This window comes from Mus caroli, unplaced genomic scaffold (assembly GCF_978045245.1).
Source record: "Mus caroli unplaced genomic scaffold, Mus_caroli_1 scaffold_13, whole genome shotgun sequence".
Taxonomy (NCBI): domain Eukaryota; kingdom Metazoa; phylum Chordata; class Mammalia; order Rodentia; family Muridae; genus Mus; species Mus caroli.
In genome coordinates, this window is record NW_028227268.1 from 2757819 (window position 1) to 2775849 (window position 18031).

Genomic DNA, 18031 nt, shown 5'->3' on the forward strand with positions numbered 1-18031 from the left:
GTTAGTTTGTTTTTTTCTGAGACAGGGTTTCTCTGTGTATCCCTGGCTGTCCTGGAACTCACTCTTTAGACCAGGCTGGAACTCAGAAATCCACCTGTCTCTATTTCCCAAGTGCTGGGAATAAAGGCTCACACCACCCCTGCCCGGCTTTTAGATCTAAATTTTTTTTTTTTTTTTTTTTTGGTTTTTCGAGACAGGGTTTCTCTGTAGCCCTGGCTGTCCTGGCACTCACTTTGTAGACCAGGCTGGCCTCGAACTCAGAAATCCACCTGCCTCTGCCTCCCGAGTGCTGGGATTAAAGGCTCGCACCACCCCTGCCCGGCTTTTAGATCTAAATCTTAAGATAAATGTGTCTTAACTCTTTTGACCAGAAACAGCTTTTGTAAACTTTATTTTTTCTGCCGCTTAAAGTTTAAAACTGAAATAATCCCTTCCGTTTCTCGTCTACACAAGGAAAAAGGTATCTGGTGCCCAGAAAGCCCAGGGTAGGGGAGGCAGAAGTGAAGAAGAGAGGTCAGAGGTCGGTGGATGAGAGACAGGTGTCCCTTTTCTGAAGTAGTTTCTGCTCCATGGGCATTTGCTATCCTTGGACTCCGGGGTCCCACAGCTTTGGTCTTTGGGTTTCAGTCTAATTTAAAGCTTCCTGGGAGGTGGGGGCAGGAGAAGGCCGAGCTTTCTGTGGAGTGGAGAAGGAGGGTATCCTCTGGGCTTCAGAGGGCTGGAACAGGCGTTACCAGGGCTCAAATAAGTCCACCTTACTCCTGGCTTCTTCTCTCCATTACTTGCTCCGCAAAATTGAGGGTCTGTCCCAGGACAATGAGAGGCACTGATGTGACCGTAGAACTGCCACCAGGATGGTCTTAAGTCCAACAGAAGAGTGGATTTTTTTCACACCCGGGTAATGTGGGCACGCTCAAAGCGTCAGATCTGGTGGCTGCCTTACACCTGGTGTGAACAGCAGAGAGGCTTCGAATCATGTGTCTGGCCTGCCAGTGTTTCTTAGGGTGTCGCTCTAGGAGACACGTGGCTTTTTCAGAACATGGGGTGACTCCCTGGGTCTGCTCCCAAGTTAGCCCTGAAAGGTGCGGGCCGGGTGCTGTCTAGGAGGGCTCTGGGGTCTCCAGCTTGGTGGCGATCTTCTGTTGAATTCTCTGCAGCACCTCCTGGTACTGGGGGTAGTCTTCCTGCACGCTGGAGAGGACGGTGTTGAGCTGGGACAGCCGGACGCTCAGGCGCTTACGCTCCATCAGCTGGGACCTGCTGTTGCGGTGCAGGAACACGTATTTCCCGTCAATGGCGGCCTGCAGGTGCTTGCCGCAGGTCTGCAGGGTCACGATCTCCAGAAGGTTCTGGGTGGGAAAGAGACCCTATGTCTGTCCTCGGAAGTCAGGAGGACTCCTAACCCACTCTGGAGTTGCCCAGAGGGGCAACTTCTGAATTACATGCAGACTCAGACACTGGGATTCATTCAGGTTTGCCATGCCTCTGAAGTCTACTCTCTTGTTTTGTTTTGTTTTGAGATAGGGTTTCTTTGTGTAGCCCTGGCTGTCCTGGAACTCACTCTGTAGACCAGGCTGGCCTCGAACTCAGAAATCTGCCAGTCGTCTCTGCCTCCCAAGTGCTTGGATTAAAGGTGTGTGCTACCACTGCCTGGCTCTGAAGTCTACTCTTGATGCTGTTCCAGAGCCGGGGGGAAGGGCGGGATCATCTTGATTCCAGCTCACCCTTGATCTAGAGCTTTCTGCCATCTCCCTAGGTCAGTGTCTTGGACCTCACAAGGCTCGGTGTTGTCTGGGCAGGCCCTCTTGGCCCAACTGTCCCACCTTCCCCTTCTCCTTCCACCTCCTTGAAGTCTTGACTCAATTATGGTTCCCACAGGGCCTTCCTGAACTGTTCCTCTCAAAAGCTCGGCCCCTTGATTTTATCTACTCTAAGGCCTTGACACCCTCCATCTTTGTGTTCCACGAAGGAACTCTTCAATACAGCTAGGGACTTGGTTCTATTTAGTGGCTCTGGCATCCAGAATGTTGCCCAGCCAGTAACAAGTCAAGATCAGAATGCTGTGTGTGGTGAACGACCCACAAAGGATGTAAAGGTGAGAAGGTGGTGCTCATTGGCCAAAGGTGTGGCTGGACGCGGAAAGATTTCCACCTGGGAACGCACAGGCTTCTCCTAGGGTGGTCCTGCCTGGATGCTTCCGGTCCAGGGACCTCCCAAGATATTTACCTGCCGTTTGAGAGCTGTGAGCTGGTTGATCTCCTCTTCAAGAACATCTGTAGTAGCCTGCATTTCTGACAGCAGTTGCTGCTTCTCCTGGAGGGAGCTGCTTAGGAACTTTTGAGTTTCTTCCAGTTCTGAGATGGTGTTGGTGCATTCATCTGTGGCCTAGGAGAGAAACAGGACTTGGTGCACTCCAGCATCCACGTCACCTGGCAGACAGAGGTGTTGGCTAAGGACCAGTCAAGGGCCTCAGAGTCCTTGTTCTAGGGGGTCGGGGGGGAGTTCCTGTCTCAGTCACTTTTCTATGGCTGTGAGAGAACCCCATGACCATGGCCACTTAGAGAAGGAATGGTTTATTTGGGCTAATAGTCCAGAGTGCGGTAGGAGTCCATGAGGACAGAGCAGAGGAGGGGGCGGCTGGAGCAGAAAGCCGAGGCCTCACATCTTCAACCGCAAACACAAAACGCAGAGAGAATGTGAACTGGAAGGCAGTGGAAGGGTTTAACCTGCCAAAGCACCACCACTGATGGACTTCCTTCAGCAAGCTTACACCTCCTAAACCTCCCCAAACAGTACCACAAGCCAGGGGACCAAGTATTCAGCACCACCAATGGGGGGGACCAAGTATTCAGTACCACCAATGGGGTATGTCTTGGTTAGGGTTTTACTGCTGTGAACAGACACCATGACCAAGGCAACTCTTATAAAGGACAACACTTAATTGGGGCTGGCTTACACGTTCAGAGGTTCAGTCGAGTATCATCAAGGCAGGAGCATGGCAGCATCCATGGCAGGTACAAGAGGAGCTGAGAGTTCTACATCTTCTTCTGAAGGCTGCTAGTGGAAGACTAACTTCCAGGCAGCTAGGGTGAGGGTTGTTTAGCCCACACCCACAGTGACACACCTACTCTAACAGAGCCACACCCCCTAATCATGCCACTCCCTAGGCCAAGCATTTACAATCCATCACAGGAGACCAGGTATTCAGTACCACTAACAGGGGACCAAGTAGTCAAATGCCCAAGACTATGGGGACATCTTATTCAAACCACCACAATTCCCCAAAAGGAATCCAAAAGCCACAGAGCTTATAGGATGTATACTGGGGGGGTGGGGGTGGGCCCCTGAGACAGCAGGGCCTAGAGGTAGACAGTGCCAACTAGGGAGGCTGTGGGGGAAGCAGTCTGTGCAAGTGTGTGGTTTCAAGGAGCACGGGGACATGGGGACTGAGGTCAGCCCTGAAGCCTTGATGCCAGGAAGAGCTGAGGCTATGTGGGAAGTATAAGGAAGGATGGTAGGAGCGGGCTGGTCTGCGGTGGAGCCGGGCTCACATCTTCAACCGACAAGGAAGGACAAGGAAGGTCCTGGCAGTGTTTGGTGGCTGGCTGGGAGTCAGGATAATGGTGAACTAACTACACACAGTAACCCATAGCGGCCTTCTGAGAACACAGAACTTGGAGAGGGACTGGTGGAAGGGGGAGAGGGCCCCATTGGTGGATAGAAGGTGGAGGCCATGCTGCGTGTGGCCAGAGGGACGCGAGGCCCACTGATGCCTGGTTCTGGGTGTGGGGCAGAGAGGACAGAGGTTCTGGCAGGGACTGAGAGGGCAGCTAGGGCAGGTTGGACACGCAGCAGGAAGCTGAGGAAGGTACAGGAGAGGCCACCAGGTGTAGTGAATGAAGACTAAGACATGCCTCTCTGTCACCTCCCTCTGGAAGCTTCCAGTCACGCCTGTCCACACAAGTGGCTCTGTTCAGTTGATCTTGCCCTATATATAGGGCACTTCAAGTCCTATAGGAGGTACTCTATAGCGACTTTTACATTTTCTATTGCTTTGAGACCAGGTCTCACATATAGCCCAAGCTGGCTTTGAACTTGAGGCAATTCCCCTATCTCTGCCTGAACGGTGGATTCGTAGGTGTGTGTCATACATCCTGCCGCTACAGGGACTCGCTCAGTTCTGTTTGGTTCTCTGGATGATTCTATAAAGTGGAGTCCACAGGTCAGTAAGCTGAGGCGGACAGGTGAGCCCCGGTCATGAGGGAATGGCGGCGAGGAGGCCACACTCCCAGATCTCTTGACCTAGATGACGACGGTCTCCCTGCCGGCCTCAGCCAGCTCCATGTCATGGATCATGAAGCGACTTCTTAATACCACCACCTTATACACACTGTTACGCGTGACCATCTGACTCCCAGGAGGTGGGTCCTCCTCCTGTTTCTTCCAGTGATGTTCCAAAGATCCCAAATATGCCCAGGGCCCAAGGGCCTATTAGTGGGGACTTCGGGACAACTGGGAGCTTTCATCCCAGGGCCCTGGCCTGGGAGGGGAGTGGGCCCTGAGCTGTGTGCCTAGCCCTCTTTTAGGGAGGAAGCTGCCACATTCCCATCTCCTCTTGAGTACTGGGATTCTTTTCAAGGCTCTTTCCGGATCCCTAGAGTCTGTTTCTGCTAGCAGGAAGTGGCCTCTTGTGTGCTGGGTGGTGCCCAGTGTGGATAGTCTGCTGGACCCAAGACAGATTCCTAGAGCCAAGAGCGGCTTCAGCCAGTATGCTCAGAAGCATCCATCAAGTGCTGATGCTCTGACAGGTGCCACCTCTTCACCGGGTGGGGTGAGGGGCCCTGGCGCAGAAGACACAGCGGCATGTGCCACCGGCGTGGGAGGGGTTGCTTTGTTCAGTCCTGAAGCTCAAATCTTCCCTCCCGACTCTACTCTGTCACAGGTAAGATGAAACAGCAGTGACCTTGACCCTCAGGAATGGGGAGAAGGGAACTTGGGAATGGGTGGGCATTATGGACCATGATCCAAGGTCTGCTGGTCCTCCGGTGTCCCTCAGAATTGAGTGGACAAGCCAGAGCAGGCAGGTGGCCACTCTCTGTGTCCTGCTGGGGTGACCAGGTGGGAGCAGATGCCTCAGGCCAGCCAATGGGGATGGATGGAGATGCCTGCCGACCATATGAAGTGAGGAAAGGTGAACCCTAATATGTGTCTGAGCCCCACCTCTAATACAGACATGCAGCCAGGGCAGGAACACATTGCTCACGTCACTGGGTCCTGGGGATGGAGGAAGAGCAGGCCGTACCTTGTGCATCTCCCTGACTTTCTTCTGCAGCTCGCGCTGCTGGTAGTGGAACTCTGTCTTGGTGACTACTTTCTTGTCTATCTTGCTCTGCCCTTCAGCCTGGACGACGATGGTCTCCCTGCGGGCCACAGCCAGCTCCATGTCACGGATCATCTTCTCCTGCTGCTTCAGTAGCTGCCCGTGCCTAACCTGGGGACACAAGACGGATGGGGTGAGGTGGGACGCTGAGGGTGGGCAGCCCACCCTTCCGGGCTTGTCTGCCTTTAACATTGGCCAGTGAGGCATCAGGCATGCAGAGAAGGCCTCAAAGAGTCTGGGGGGCACTGTGCACATTGATGGAGAAGGTGTGGATATTCTCAAAAACGGTACAAAGGGATGGCCGGAGGCAAGAGGAGAGGAGGATGACGAGCCAGGTTCTCTGCCAGGCATATTGAGAGGGCAGGTAGACTCTGTCTAGAGAGGGGGGTGTGGTTAGCAATGTCATGACTCTTTGGATGGCAGAAAATAGTGAGGCTTGAAGAATCTGGGTGTGTGTGGGGAGTCTGGGGTCAGAGGCTGGGGGCCAGGGTATGTGAGCATGGATTGTGGTCTGCAAGGGAAACTGCCTAGAGTCGCAGGGGTATTTGTAGCTGGTTTAAACAAGCATATAGAATTGTGTGAAGGTTTAGTGTGTTGAATGAAGATGGTTTTTAAAAAGGAAAGCAGGGTGCTCAGCCTGCCAAGTGTTTGCCTCGGAAGAGTAAAAAGACTTGGCTTTGATTCTCAGAACTCACACGGAAGTCTCAGGTGTGGCCGAGCGCGCATGCTTGTAATCCCGGTGCTGGAGAGGTTGTGACAGGGATGTGAGGGGGCGGGGGTGGACCCCTGGGACCTATTGGCCAGTCAGTGCGAGCTAACTGGTGAGCTCCTTGCCAGTGAGAGACCCTGTCTCAAAGGGAGTGACCGATGCTCCCGAGGATGTCTTGGCTTCTACGCACACAAGCACACATACCAGTGTTCACACACATGTGCATACACATAAAACAAAACAGAAGAGCAATAAGTAAGCAAGTGCCAACAACTGACAACACCCAGAACTGGCGTTGATCCCTGGGAAACGAGGCAGAATGCGATCACGTGACAACGCGCATGCGCAATCTGACAGGTCGCCTAAAAGTTGAGGATTCCTATCCATCCTCAGGTAATCTAGTTTTCAGAAAGGGGGAAGATTTTCAATATTTGCTTTTATGTGTCTGTTTGACTGGTCCAAGGGCTGCCTGGATTGCTGAGTGTATCTGTGAGGCAGCCTACAGAAGAGGTCATGCATGAGCATGCGCAGCAGCAGACTGAGCCAAGAACCAGCCTCCTTAGTGGGTGTGGCTGGGAAGATGATGGGAGATGTAAACCCTCCAGGCTGCAGTGGAGTCTGTTCCGCGGTTGTCCTGGAGCTGCACGGGCTCCTCAGTCTGTGGATCTGGGCTGATTTGCAGTGCTGGCCCTCCTAGGTCTCCTATGGGAACATCATTGTGTGCAGGCACATTACTGACAGAATGGAGCATGACTGGACAAACGTCCTGTCGGGTTTGCTTCTCTCTGGACCCCTCACTGGATCTAAAAAAACTCCACTCAGCACCGGAAAACTGATGGTCGGTGCAGGAGGAACCGGAAACGGGGCGGGGGGTGGGAAGTGACAGACAGAGCTAGGGTTACAGGAGGATTTAATGGGGACTTGTGGACAGAGCATGCCTTGAGTGGCCACACCTCAACGCAGTAAGAAGAGGTCTCGGTGCTGATCTAGACAAAGGTGAACAGCCAGATGAACCTCACTAGTTACCAATTTATCCAACATCAATTACCAAACAGGCTGTGGAGGGAGTGAGGGCTGGAGAGATGCTTCAGTTGTTAGAGAACACTTGCTGCTCTTGCAGAGGTCCCGGATTTGGTTCTCAATGCCCACATCAGGCAGTCCTCAACTGCCTGTAACTCCAGCTTCAGGGGGGACCTAACACTTCTGGTCTCTTCAGGTTGCACATGTGCCCCTATGTGAACACACATTCATATATACATAATCAAAAATAAAATAAAAGGCTTTTTTTTTTTTTTTTGAGACAGGGTCTCATTATGTTAGACCAGGCTGGCCTTGAATTCTCAGGTATCCGCCTCCCAAGTGCTGACTACGATTAGCTCCCAATAACAAAATCTTTAAAAAGAAAGCAAGCCCGTGTGTCCTTGTCTCACCACGGCACGCCATGCCTGGCTGGTGGTCTCTGTGGCTCTGTGTTGTGGAGTGTGGAACGTGGTGAGGGTCACCTGGTAGGCGAGCTGGCAGTTAGGTCTGAAATGGCCTTGGATCTATCAACCTGGGCCCCAAGCTGGGCGTGGTGGCGCATGCCTTTAATCCCAACACTCGGGAGGCAGAGGCAGGCGGATTTCTGAGTTCGAGGCCACCCTGGTCTACAGAGTGAGTTCCAGGACAGCCAGGGCTATACAGAGAAACCCTGTCTTGAAAAACCAAAAAAAAAAAAAAAAAAAAAAAAAAAAAAAAAACCCAAAAAAAAAACCCCAAAAAAACAAACAAACAAACAAACAAAAAAACCAACCTGGGCCCCAGCAATCACCAGTGCAGTGCTGCCTGTCACGGCTGAGGCTGGGATTGCATCTGCCTGTTATGAGCTGCAGAAGTGCGCTGCAGAAGGGCGTATGCCGGGTTTGTGGAGGTGGAGCAAACCATATTCTGCATGTGTGGTCGAGGCACTGACCCCTGTGAGCTTATTCAGTAATTAACAAGCTATGCTTTTGGAGGCAGAGGGGGAGGAGCCCCAGGGGTGGGGAGCTTGTTTGCTGCAGCAATCGCTCCGATTCTGTGCTTTTCGAAAGGGTCTTGTGTAGGCCAAAATGACACTGATTTCTCTTTGTAGCCGAGGATGACTTTGAACTCCTGATCTGCCACACCACCTCCAGTAGGATCTGTGTGTCATGTTCCGCACACTGAGGCGATTGACCTCAAAAGGGGGAGGCCTCCTGGAACCGGCTGTGGAACTCTTTGCCAGAGAAAAATTATTGAGCCGTAGTTCTCATGGCAATCTATCTGTTTTGTTTTCTCTTATTCCTTTTCTTATTCTACATGTTCCTAGAAGCCTAAGCCCCGCTCCGTACTGGACTGGGGTAGTCCGTGGCACTGATCCTCCAGCCTACGCCTCCCGAGGTCTACACTACAGGTCTGTATCACCATATCCAGCCTGTCTATGCTCTGAGTATTAAATTGAGGATTTTTTAGATATACCTTTTGCTTTTTGATACAGGGCTTCACTGTGTAGTTGACGGTGGCCTTGAACTTGATATTCCCTTGCATGGATGCTAGGGTGGATTCCAGGCAAAGACAGAGGTGACTGTCCTCATATTTTACAGATGCTAGATGTATTAATTACTTATTTTCTTGCTGTGACAAAATATCTTGACAAAAAAAAAAGAGTTTAAGAGGGGAAGGGACTCATTCTGAATTGCGGTTCTGAGGGGCACAGTCTGTCATGGTGGGGAAGGGAGCAGGGGCTTGACTGGCTGGTCATGTCTCATCCACAGGCAGCAAGGAATGCTGGCACTCAGGTCTCCATCTCCTTTATTGAGTCCAGGACTACAGTGCGTGCCACAGTGGGACCCATGGTTCAGGTGACTCGAGTCAACTGTAACCCCTCACAGGCACTCCCAGGGCTAAGGAATCTAGATGATCCCTCACAGGTACGCCCAGACATTGTCTTCTGGGTGATTGCAGGTTCTGTCAAATTGGCAGTCAGGCACTCCTACACAAGCACTTTAATGCCAAACTATGTCCTTGCTCAGCTCATGTGTGAGAGCTAAAGAGTAGCCAACAGCCAGAGGCCTTTACATAATATGGAAAATGATGTTGCTTTCATTGGGTAATCTAATTGATTAGTTGATCTATTTTTTTTTTAAAGTGGCTTGACCTTCAGGGTTTTTTTTTTTTTTTAAAGAATTATTTATTTATTTTATGTTTGTGAGCACACTGCAGCTGTCTTCAGACACCAGAAGAGGGCATCAGATCCCATTACAGATTGTTGGGAGCCACCATGTGGTTGCTGGGAATTGAACTCAGGACCTTTGGAAGGTGTGTTCTTACCCACTGAGCCATCTCCCCAGCCCTGATTTATTTTTTTAATTTAAAATTTTACTCTGTGTATATGGGCATCTTACCTGCACGTGTGTCTTTATGCCATGTGCATGCCTGGTGCCTGTGAAGGCCAGTAGGGGACACCTGATCCCTGGGACAGGAATTACAGACAGTTGTGAGCTGCCACATGAGTGCTGGGAATTGACCCTGGAACCTCTGGGAGAACAGCCGATGTTCTTACCCACTGAGCCATCTCTTTAGCCACTAATGGCTCTTATTGTCCCTAAGGTCTTGAACCTTAAACTGATGGTCACTTGTCATTTAGTGAAGTCGATCTACACCTCAGAGATGGGGTGAGTGCCCTCTGGACCTGGTTTCCTCAGCTGTTTTTTTTTTTTTTTTTTTTTCCGAGACAGGGTTTCTCTGTATAGCCCTGGCTGTCCTGGAATTCACTCTGTAGACCAGGCTGGTCTCAAACTCTGCCTGCCTCTGCCTCCCGAGTGCTGGGATTAAAGGCATGTGCCACCACGCCCAGCCTCAGTTGTTTTTTAAGACAAGGTCTCACTATGTCACCCTGGACAGCTTGAAAAACTTCTTGTTTAGACCAGGCTGACCTCAAATTGCTGGTATTAGAGATGTGACCACCACACCAGCCCATATGAGGCTCTTTGTCCCACAGTGGGATTAGTGGGCTGGGAAACCAGGCTTTACAATCAGTCTTTGAAAAGACCAGTGGGCCTTGGTAGCTTGGGGTTGAGATAAAACAGTTTACGAGGCGCCGTGCATCTCCTGGCTGTCCTAGGATTATATTCTGCACAGTGCAAGCATCTCCTGGTGTGAGAGGTGGGTGGTGACACAGAGCCTGCAGCCATGTTTGCTAGAATGCAGCCACTGTGCAGCAGCAGGTCCCCCCCCCCTGGGAATCTCAACGGCTGTCACTGGCAGGGTGGCTCTGGTTCCCGATGTGGCCCAATGTGCGGCCTACGGGACGACCCGTGCCCACAGCGCTGAGACAGCTTACCTTCATCCTGTGGATCTCGGCCTTCATGGCACGGATCTCTGTCTGCCCGGTCTCAGAATCCACTGAGCTGCGCATCTCCTTGGCCAGTTGGATTTTCTTCTCCCACAGCATGATTTGGTGCCTTCGGAGGTAGAAGAGGCAGCGTCAGAGGCAGAGGAGTTTTAGTTGTGTGTGTGTGTGTGTGTGACAGAAACCCTGCCTCTGCCGGGGCTTGGCATGCACTTGTGCACATACCAAAGCCAGGAGACATGGGGTTTCCTGCTCAATGCGTTCTTCATGTATTCTCAGGGGACAAGGTCTCTCACTGAGCCCAGAGCTCTATCATCTGGGGCTGTGGCACACCTGACCATACCTGGCTTACATGGGTGCCGGGGACTTGAACTCGGGTCCTCATGCTTATGCGGCAAGCTCCCTCATCCACTGAGCCAGCTCCCTGTTTTTTTTTTGTTTTTTTGTTTTTTTTTTCTTTTCTATTCTCAATGCTTGGTCGTAGTGTAAAATGCTTAGGAATGGGTTTGCGTGTTACTACTTTTTTTTTTTTTTCATAAAAATTAGATTAACTTTATAAAGTTTATCTCAAAGAAACCACTCCATATCTAGAGGCAAGTGGCCTGGCTGGTGGATGCTGCCGAGAGGTGTTCTACAGCTGTGTATGGTGGTTCTGTGGTTCTTCTGGGGCTCATAAGGGAAGCCTTCAGACATAACCCAGTGGTGCCAATATTTGGTGGCTCTCCCTCTGCACAGACTCTTCACAAGCCTGGTGACCTTTAGCTCGGGCCGCGCCCCTACTCACTCGGCCTCCACGAAGCTGTTGAGGAGGGTGGCCTTTTCCTCAGAGAGTTCCATCAGCTTTTCCTGCATTTGAATGGTCTCTCTTTCTGAGTCCTGTGGGGACCAAGGAGAGCTGTGAAGAAGGCTCAGGGCGGTGGCCTCTAGAGCCCCTCTGGACCTGCCAGGCCTCAGACCAACATCCGGATCCCTCCGCAAGCCACTCTAGGGAGGCTGCCCAGATGGAGGATGCGCGTCCGTGCGTGCGTGCCCTCCACCACACCCTGCCGGCGCCTGACAGGGCAGTGTGCAGTACTGGCCTTCAGCGTGCGCAGAAACTCCATCTCAGTTGCTATATTGTTCTGCTCCAGCATTTCCGAACTGCATCGGTTCTTGTCCAACAGCATGTTGAGCTTGGTCAGGTCGTTGTCCAGATCCCTCATGTGGCGGCTCACTATCTTTTGTTCCTTCTTCTCATGCTCAATCTTGCCTGCAGGGGACAGGCAAGTGGAGGAATGATGGAGGGTTAGGGGTCCTCGGCAGGCAGCAGCTCCTGTGGCTCCTTCCTATCCGGTCTGATTCAACCAGGTGCTCCTCCACGGGTGGTGTGTGTGTGTGTGCCTTCCTGGACTTTCTTTTCCAAAGCCTGGTCCCTGGAGAGAACTGCAAGGACCACGTGCTGCAGAAGCCCAGGCAGAGAGCAGAGGTAAGTGGGGAGGAGCATGGGGTGGGCGGGGCCGAGAGCAGGGGTGTGTGGGGCTCAGATGTTCTGGGTATTTGGGGAAGGCGGGATAGGAAGAAGAAAGATAAAAGATACTCTTGCCCTTTTTGGTGAGAAAAAAAAAAAAGGCAGCAGGGCGCACACAATTCTGCTCTTCACTGCCATTCCCACACCAGTATCCTTGGCTGGCTCAGAGCTACGGCTTTGCAGGTGGTTAACTTTGTCTCAGCGGATCTCACCCACGGGGTGGGGGTGGGGGGCTTTGCATCCAGCCAGTTCTGCTTTCCCACACTTCTCTTCCCCTCCATGCCAGGCGGCCTCACGTGCGAGGAGGAGCCAGGGCATGCGGTGGGATCTCTGGGAAGTGGGCAGGCACAGTCGCTCCAGACATTTCGGAGAAGACCTAACTGGACCACGTGGGACCCAGGAAGTTCCAGTCACGTGCTGTATGCTGGTGGTGACGCTGGCAGGCCCTGGGGTCTCAGATACGGCTGGCGAGCACGGGGTCAACCCGGTGGGACCCACCGCTCTGGGTGGCTAAGGGTTTTCAACTGTGCTTCAGAGATCTGGGGTGGGCGGGAACAAAAAGCTCTAACGCTAGTTAGGGGCGGGGTTGAGGAGATTGGCTGCATTTGTCTGAGGTCCACAGACCTCAGAGTTCCCTTGAAGGAGTGTTTTGGCCTCGGGAGCACAGGTGAAAACCGCTAACAGGCTAGGTAGCTTCAGCGTTTTCGTGGCTTACTTTGCTTCTGTTTTGAAACAGGGTCTTTCTATGTAGCCCAGGCCAGCCTCAAACTTACAGCCTACCGACTGCTGGGGTTACGGGTGCGTGTCGCCTAGTCTGGGGTTCGAGTGGCTGGCAGAGCTTAGCGCTGTGTGGCCCCTTCCCCAGAGCGCCCCAGGCTCACTCTCTATGCGAAGCTTCTTTTGTTCCATGATGTGCACCTCCTTCTTCAGTTGGTCCACGGACACCAGCTGCTCCTCACGCTCATGCGTGACCTGGACCAGTTCCTGCTGCAGACGCAACCAGGTCATCTGCGCCTCAGCCACTCCCGTGTTGTACTCTTCTGTCAGCTTCGACAGCCTTTTGATCTCCAGTTCCAGGGGTCCAGCTTCCTCCCCCTGGAGGAGAGTTAATAATAGTGAAGCATGAGCCTTGGGCTCCACGGGCGTGCATTATTATTATTACTTATGTGTAGTATATATGTGTGTGTGTGTGCGCACACGCGCGCATGATGCGCGCGCACGCGCGCCTGTTTAGCCACGGAGGTAAGATTTCCACACTGAGTGTTAGTTTGTTCAGACAGGGTCTCCTGCTGAACCTGTTACTCACTGGCTGATTAGACTGACTGGCCAACAGCCTCTTTCCCAGCTCTGGGGTGCAGAGGTCCCCTGCCTGGCTTTTACTGTGGGTGCTGGGTGGACCCACATCTTTATGAGGACAAAGGAACTGCCATGCCGATTGAGCTAGCTCCCCAAGGCCTTCTTTTGGAGGGGGCTACGGAGAACCATGATTCAAGGCATTGACTCCAGAGGCTCAGAGAGTCCTCACACCCAGACACTTCACTACTGTGATGGGGGAGGGGAGCGGGGGGGGGGGAGAGGGCGTGGCTCGGGGCTCTGGGCGGCGCTCACCCCCAGCTCCGACACCATCTGTTCCAGCTGCTTGTTGAAGAAGTTGATGAGGCTCTGCTTCCTCTCGATGAGGATGGTGCGCCGGGCGATCTCGCTCTCGCTGTTGGTGATGAGATCGTTGAACCTCTTTACCTCCTTGTCCAGCTCCCCCAGCGTCTTCTTATGCATGTCTATTTTGCAGTTGGTGTTGGTGATGTCCAGGGTGGCCTGGGCGATATCGCCGTCAATTTTTGAAAGATGTGTCACCTGAGGGCACGAAGGGACATAGGTGTGAGCGTTCTCCATCTTTGGCTGGGCTAGACTGCTATGTCCTCGACATTCTACTGGTATACTGAAGAGATCCCTGCATGCCATCAGGAGGAAGCTAACTGGCCCTGCATCTCAAGGACCTTCAAGGACCACCACAAAGCACAAGGGGCCTGCTTACCCAATGGAGACAGCGTGCATAAAATAAAGCAGTGTTGTGGCCCATGCCTGTGATTCTAGCTCATGGGAGGCTCAAGTGTGGGCCACAAAAGACATTCTCTTTCTCTCTCTCTCTCTCTCTCTCTCTCTCTCTCTCTCAAAAAAGGGATTGGGGGCTGGTATGCTAGTTTGTTTATTTAGGTTTTTTTTGAGACACGTCTTTTTTTATAGATGTATTTATTTATTTATTTATTTATTTATTTATTTATTTATATGTGTACACTGTCACTTTCTTCAAACATACCAGAAGAGTGCATCAGGTCCTGTTATAGATGGTTGTGAGCCACCATGTGGTTGCTGGGAGTTGAACTCAGGGCCTCTGGAAGAGCAGTCAGTGCTCTTATTCCCTGAGCTATCTCTCCAGCTCCTGTTTATTTCTTGAGACAGGGTTTCTCTGTGTAGCCCTGGTTGTCCTGGAACTTGCTCTGTAGACCAGGCTGGCCTCAAACTTAGAGATCCCCCTGCCTCTGCTCCTGGCTGCTTCATGTCCTTAATCCCAGCATGTCAGAGGCAGGAGGATCACCGTGACTCTGAGAACACCTTGATCTACATATTGAATTCCAGGCCAGCCAGGGTTATATAGGTTATATTACACCTTGAAGGGAGGAAGGAGAGGAGAGGGGAGGGGACTGGAGGGGCGAGGAGGAGAGAACAGAGGAGAAAGCAAGCTGTCCATGTCTGGTTTTTCTTGTAAACAAGCAGGGCACAAGTTTGGGGAGGGAGCGTGTTGAATCATGGGCGACTCTTGTCACAAAGCCACCAGAAGGACCACCTGGAATCCTACCTTTCTCTCAGTGTAGCGTATGCCCTCCTGTGCTCCTCAGGAGAGCATGGTGGGACCACACTCCACTGAACTCTTTAGTCTGACAGATCCTGTCTCATTTTCTTGTGTAATTAAAGATAAAAAATTTTTTTTTGAGACAGGGTTTCTCTGTGTAGCCCTGGCTGTCCTGGAACTCACTCTGTAGACCAGGCTGGAACTCCGAATCCGCCTGCCTCTGCCTAACAAGTGCTGGGATTAAAGGTGTGTGCCATCACCAGCAAAAAAAAAAATTGTTTTGAGAGTCTCTCAGTGTGCCGGCTGACCTCTGCCTCTGCCTCCCAGAGGCTGAGATTAAAGCTGTCTGTTTTTTGACAGCTGTGCAGCGCACAGTGGGACTCTGCATCCTGATCCCTTTCAGGGTATGGCATCTTTCTTCCTCTTGCACTGTGACCAGATGGAACACTGCCCTCTGCCACCCAAGACAAGCAGCCCGGCCGCCCAGGACCTCGGGACCTTGTCACTGCCTCTGAGTTTATAATGAGATTCTGCATTGACACACACACCCCCTTCCTCCTGCACCAGCTCCAGACAGAACGCGACTGCCTCATTCTGATCCTCTCTTCAGACAGGCTCCTTCCCTCCCACACATGTCACCAGTGCACAGGACTTTTGAGTACCGGTGTCCCCTTTCAAGGGCTATACTTCTGTTTGAAAACCATGGTGACATACAAAGTTGTTAGCTTAAGACTCTTTACTGCCCTCTGGTGGGAAAAGGTGGTGATAGTTCATGTCCAGTCTAGGACAGGGCAGGGTGGGGCCAAGACTGGTCTGGGCAGCTATGGGGCCCGGGCAGGCTACTTCATACCCACCACGCCCCCTAGAGTCTCAAAAGTCCTTAACCACCTTCTCTCGCTCCCTGCCCTGCTCCCAAGGAAAGATTCCAAGGAGATCCAGTTGGGCCATATATGCATTAGCTGCTGCCAGCTGTGTCCAGTCAGGGCAGAAGTGAGCTCCCCTCCTGCCAGGGTGTGTGTGAATCACGGATGCCTAGGCTGCCGGACAAGTGGCTGTCCTTTTAGGAGGACAGGTGGCAACAGCCATGTCTACTCCTGATAGTAGTCACCATGTCAGGAGTGGTGACTGGCGACTGGGCAGGTCCTCTGCCTCCTTCCAGATAACAGGAAAGACAGCTGAGCCCCCGGGGGCCTGAAGCTGCCTGCACCCAAGGCCCTAGCCAGAGGGAGCGCTGAGGCTCAGGTTCTCAAGGGAGCTGGATTCAAGACTTAACTGAAGAGACACCTGGGTGTTCCCCATCTCCCAGGTTCCAGGATGGAACCAGAAAGTCTGGGTTGGAGTGGCACAGCTGGAGCTGAAAATGTAGGGAGTGGGGCTGGAGATCCACTCCATCTGGCTCAGCCGTTAAGAGCACTGACTGCTCTCCCAAAGGTCCTGAGTTCAAATCCCAGCAACCACATGGTGGCTCACAACCACCCATAATGAGATCTGACGCCCTCTTCTGGTGCGTCTGAAGACAGATGTAGTGTGCTTATTTTTAATAATAAATAAATCTTTTGGCCGGAACAAGCAGCGCCGGAGCAAGCTGGGCTAGTGCGAGCTGGACTGTCTGGAGCGAGCAAAGGACCTAAATCCAATTTCCAGCAACCACATGATGGCTCACAACCATCTGTACAGCAGTGTACTCAAATACATAAAATAACAAATGAATAAATCTTAAAAAGAAAAAGAAAATGTAGGGAGTGTATCTGCATGGGGTGGGCAGCTGATAGCATGGACCGGTGCTGGCTGGGCCAGGGCGGGCCAGACTCTCTTCCTAAGACTGTGTGGTGTGAGAAAACAACTGAGCAGTCCTCCTGTGGGGATGTGTCCTCAGCCAGACTCAGCCAGGCTGTCGTGCTCCCTTAGGGGGTGGGGCCACGCCCTCCTCAGGGCCACTCGAGACAGAGATTCCAGCGATCCCACCATGTGATGAAAGGAAGGAAAAAAGGAGCAGGGTGTGGGGGCTCACCCCACAATCCAGCACTTGAGAGGTGGGGGCACACAGGCAGCCATGGGTCTGAGGCCGGCATGTGCTCTATGGTAAATCCTAGGACAATCGGGTACACAGAGAGAGACCAGTCTCAAAAATAAAAGAAAATAAAATAAAACTGTGTCACAGGGGGCTGGTGAGATGGCTCAGTGGGTAAGAGCACTGACTGCTCTTCCATAGGCCCCGAGTTCAAATCCCAGCAACCACAGGGTGGCTCACAACCATCTGTAATGAAATCTGATGCCCTCTTCTGGTGTGTCTGAAGTCAGCTACAGTGTACTTATGTATAATAATACATAAATCTTTGGGCCAGGGCGAGCGAGGACTGAGCAAGTGTGGCTGACCGGAGTGAGCAGAGGTCCTAAAACTCAGTTCCCAACAACCACATGAAGGCTCACAACCATCTGCACAGCTACGTATGTACGTGTACTCATATACATAAAATAAATTTTTTTTTAAAACTGTGTCACAGTTCAATGAAACTAATAAAAAAATATATTTGATTGGACCTGGAACCAGATATCTAACAAGAATGCAGTGTTAGCATGATTGTGTGTGTGTGTGTGTGTGCACGCTCGTGTGTGTCTAAATGTGTACAGAAAAAAGAAACAGACAGGGTTTCCTGGATGGCAGGTCTACAGCCTCTTACAGTTTTCATTGTGTCTTTCTGTGTTCCCCTTCCCCCCTGCCCCACGCCCCCCCCCAACTTCCTCCCCCCCCATGCTGGAGGGAAGAACCCAGGACCACACTCAGGCTCCCCAGGTTTTTTTACAGTAAGAAATTATGGGCTGGATGTGTCATCCCAGCTGCTCAAGAGACTAGCCAGGCCATGCTGAGCATAAGTTTGAGCCTAGCCTGGGTGTAGCCTAGCTACAGCTTACGTTCAAGATCAGCCCAGGGTAACTCAGTGAGAGCCTGTCTCAAAGAGATGTCTTGGGGAGCTGGGGAGGTGTGTGGCTACTCTTCGGGCCCAATAAATTGGGTGTGGTGGCCCAGGTCTATAATTCCAACACACACACACACACACACACACACCCACACACACAGAGTAGTGAGTTTGAGGCTAGCAGGAGCAACGTGAGACCCTGTCTTAAGGAAGAAGGAAAAGGATCAAGGGTCTCAGGGTCTCTCAGTGGTACGTCACTAGCCTGGCATGTGCTGGACTCTAGGCTCAATCTCTAGCCCTACAGAAAGTAAACTAATT

At 52.0% G+C, this 18031-nt stretch overlaps 1 protein-coding gene across 5 annotated transcripts in view; it reads right to left on the reverse strand.

The window, feature by feature from the left end:
- Positions 1 to 373: 373 nt before the first annotated feature.
- The window catches only part of Ccdc40 (coiled-coil domain 40 molecular ruler complex subunit), a 36931-nt gene continuing 19273 nt past the window's right edge, over positions 374 to 18031 (reverse strand). For 2 of the 5 annotated variants that reach the window (XM_021178226.2, XM_021178225.2), the window contains exons 13-20: positions 13553 to 13798; positions 12826 to 13039; positions 11517 to 11686; positions 11222 to 11313; positions 10429 to 10549; positions 5303 to 5491; positions 2227 to 2385; positions 374 to 1349 (exon numbers count right to left, since the gene is read on the reverse strand). In XM_021178226.2, the coding sequence (XP_021033885.1) occupies positions 1101 to 1349; positions 2227 to 2385; positions 5303 to 5491; positions 10429 to 10549; positions 11222 to 11313; positions 11517 to 11686; positions 12826 to 13039; positions 13553 to 13798 (1440 nt within the window). In that variant the 3' untranslated portion in view covers positions 374 to 1100. Of the gene's footprint in view, positions 1350 to 2226; positions 2386 to 5302; positions 5492 to 6075; positions 6587 to 9490; positions 9559 to 10428; positions 10550 to 11221; positions 11314 to 11516; positions 11687 to 12825; positions 13040 to 13552; positions 13799 to 18031 lie in introns of those variants that run through there. The other 3 variants (XM_085829376.1, XM_085829378.1, XM_085829377.1) reach the window with 3 other exon arrangements.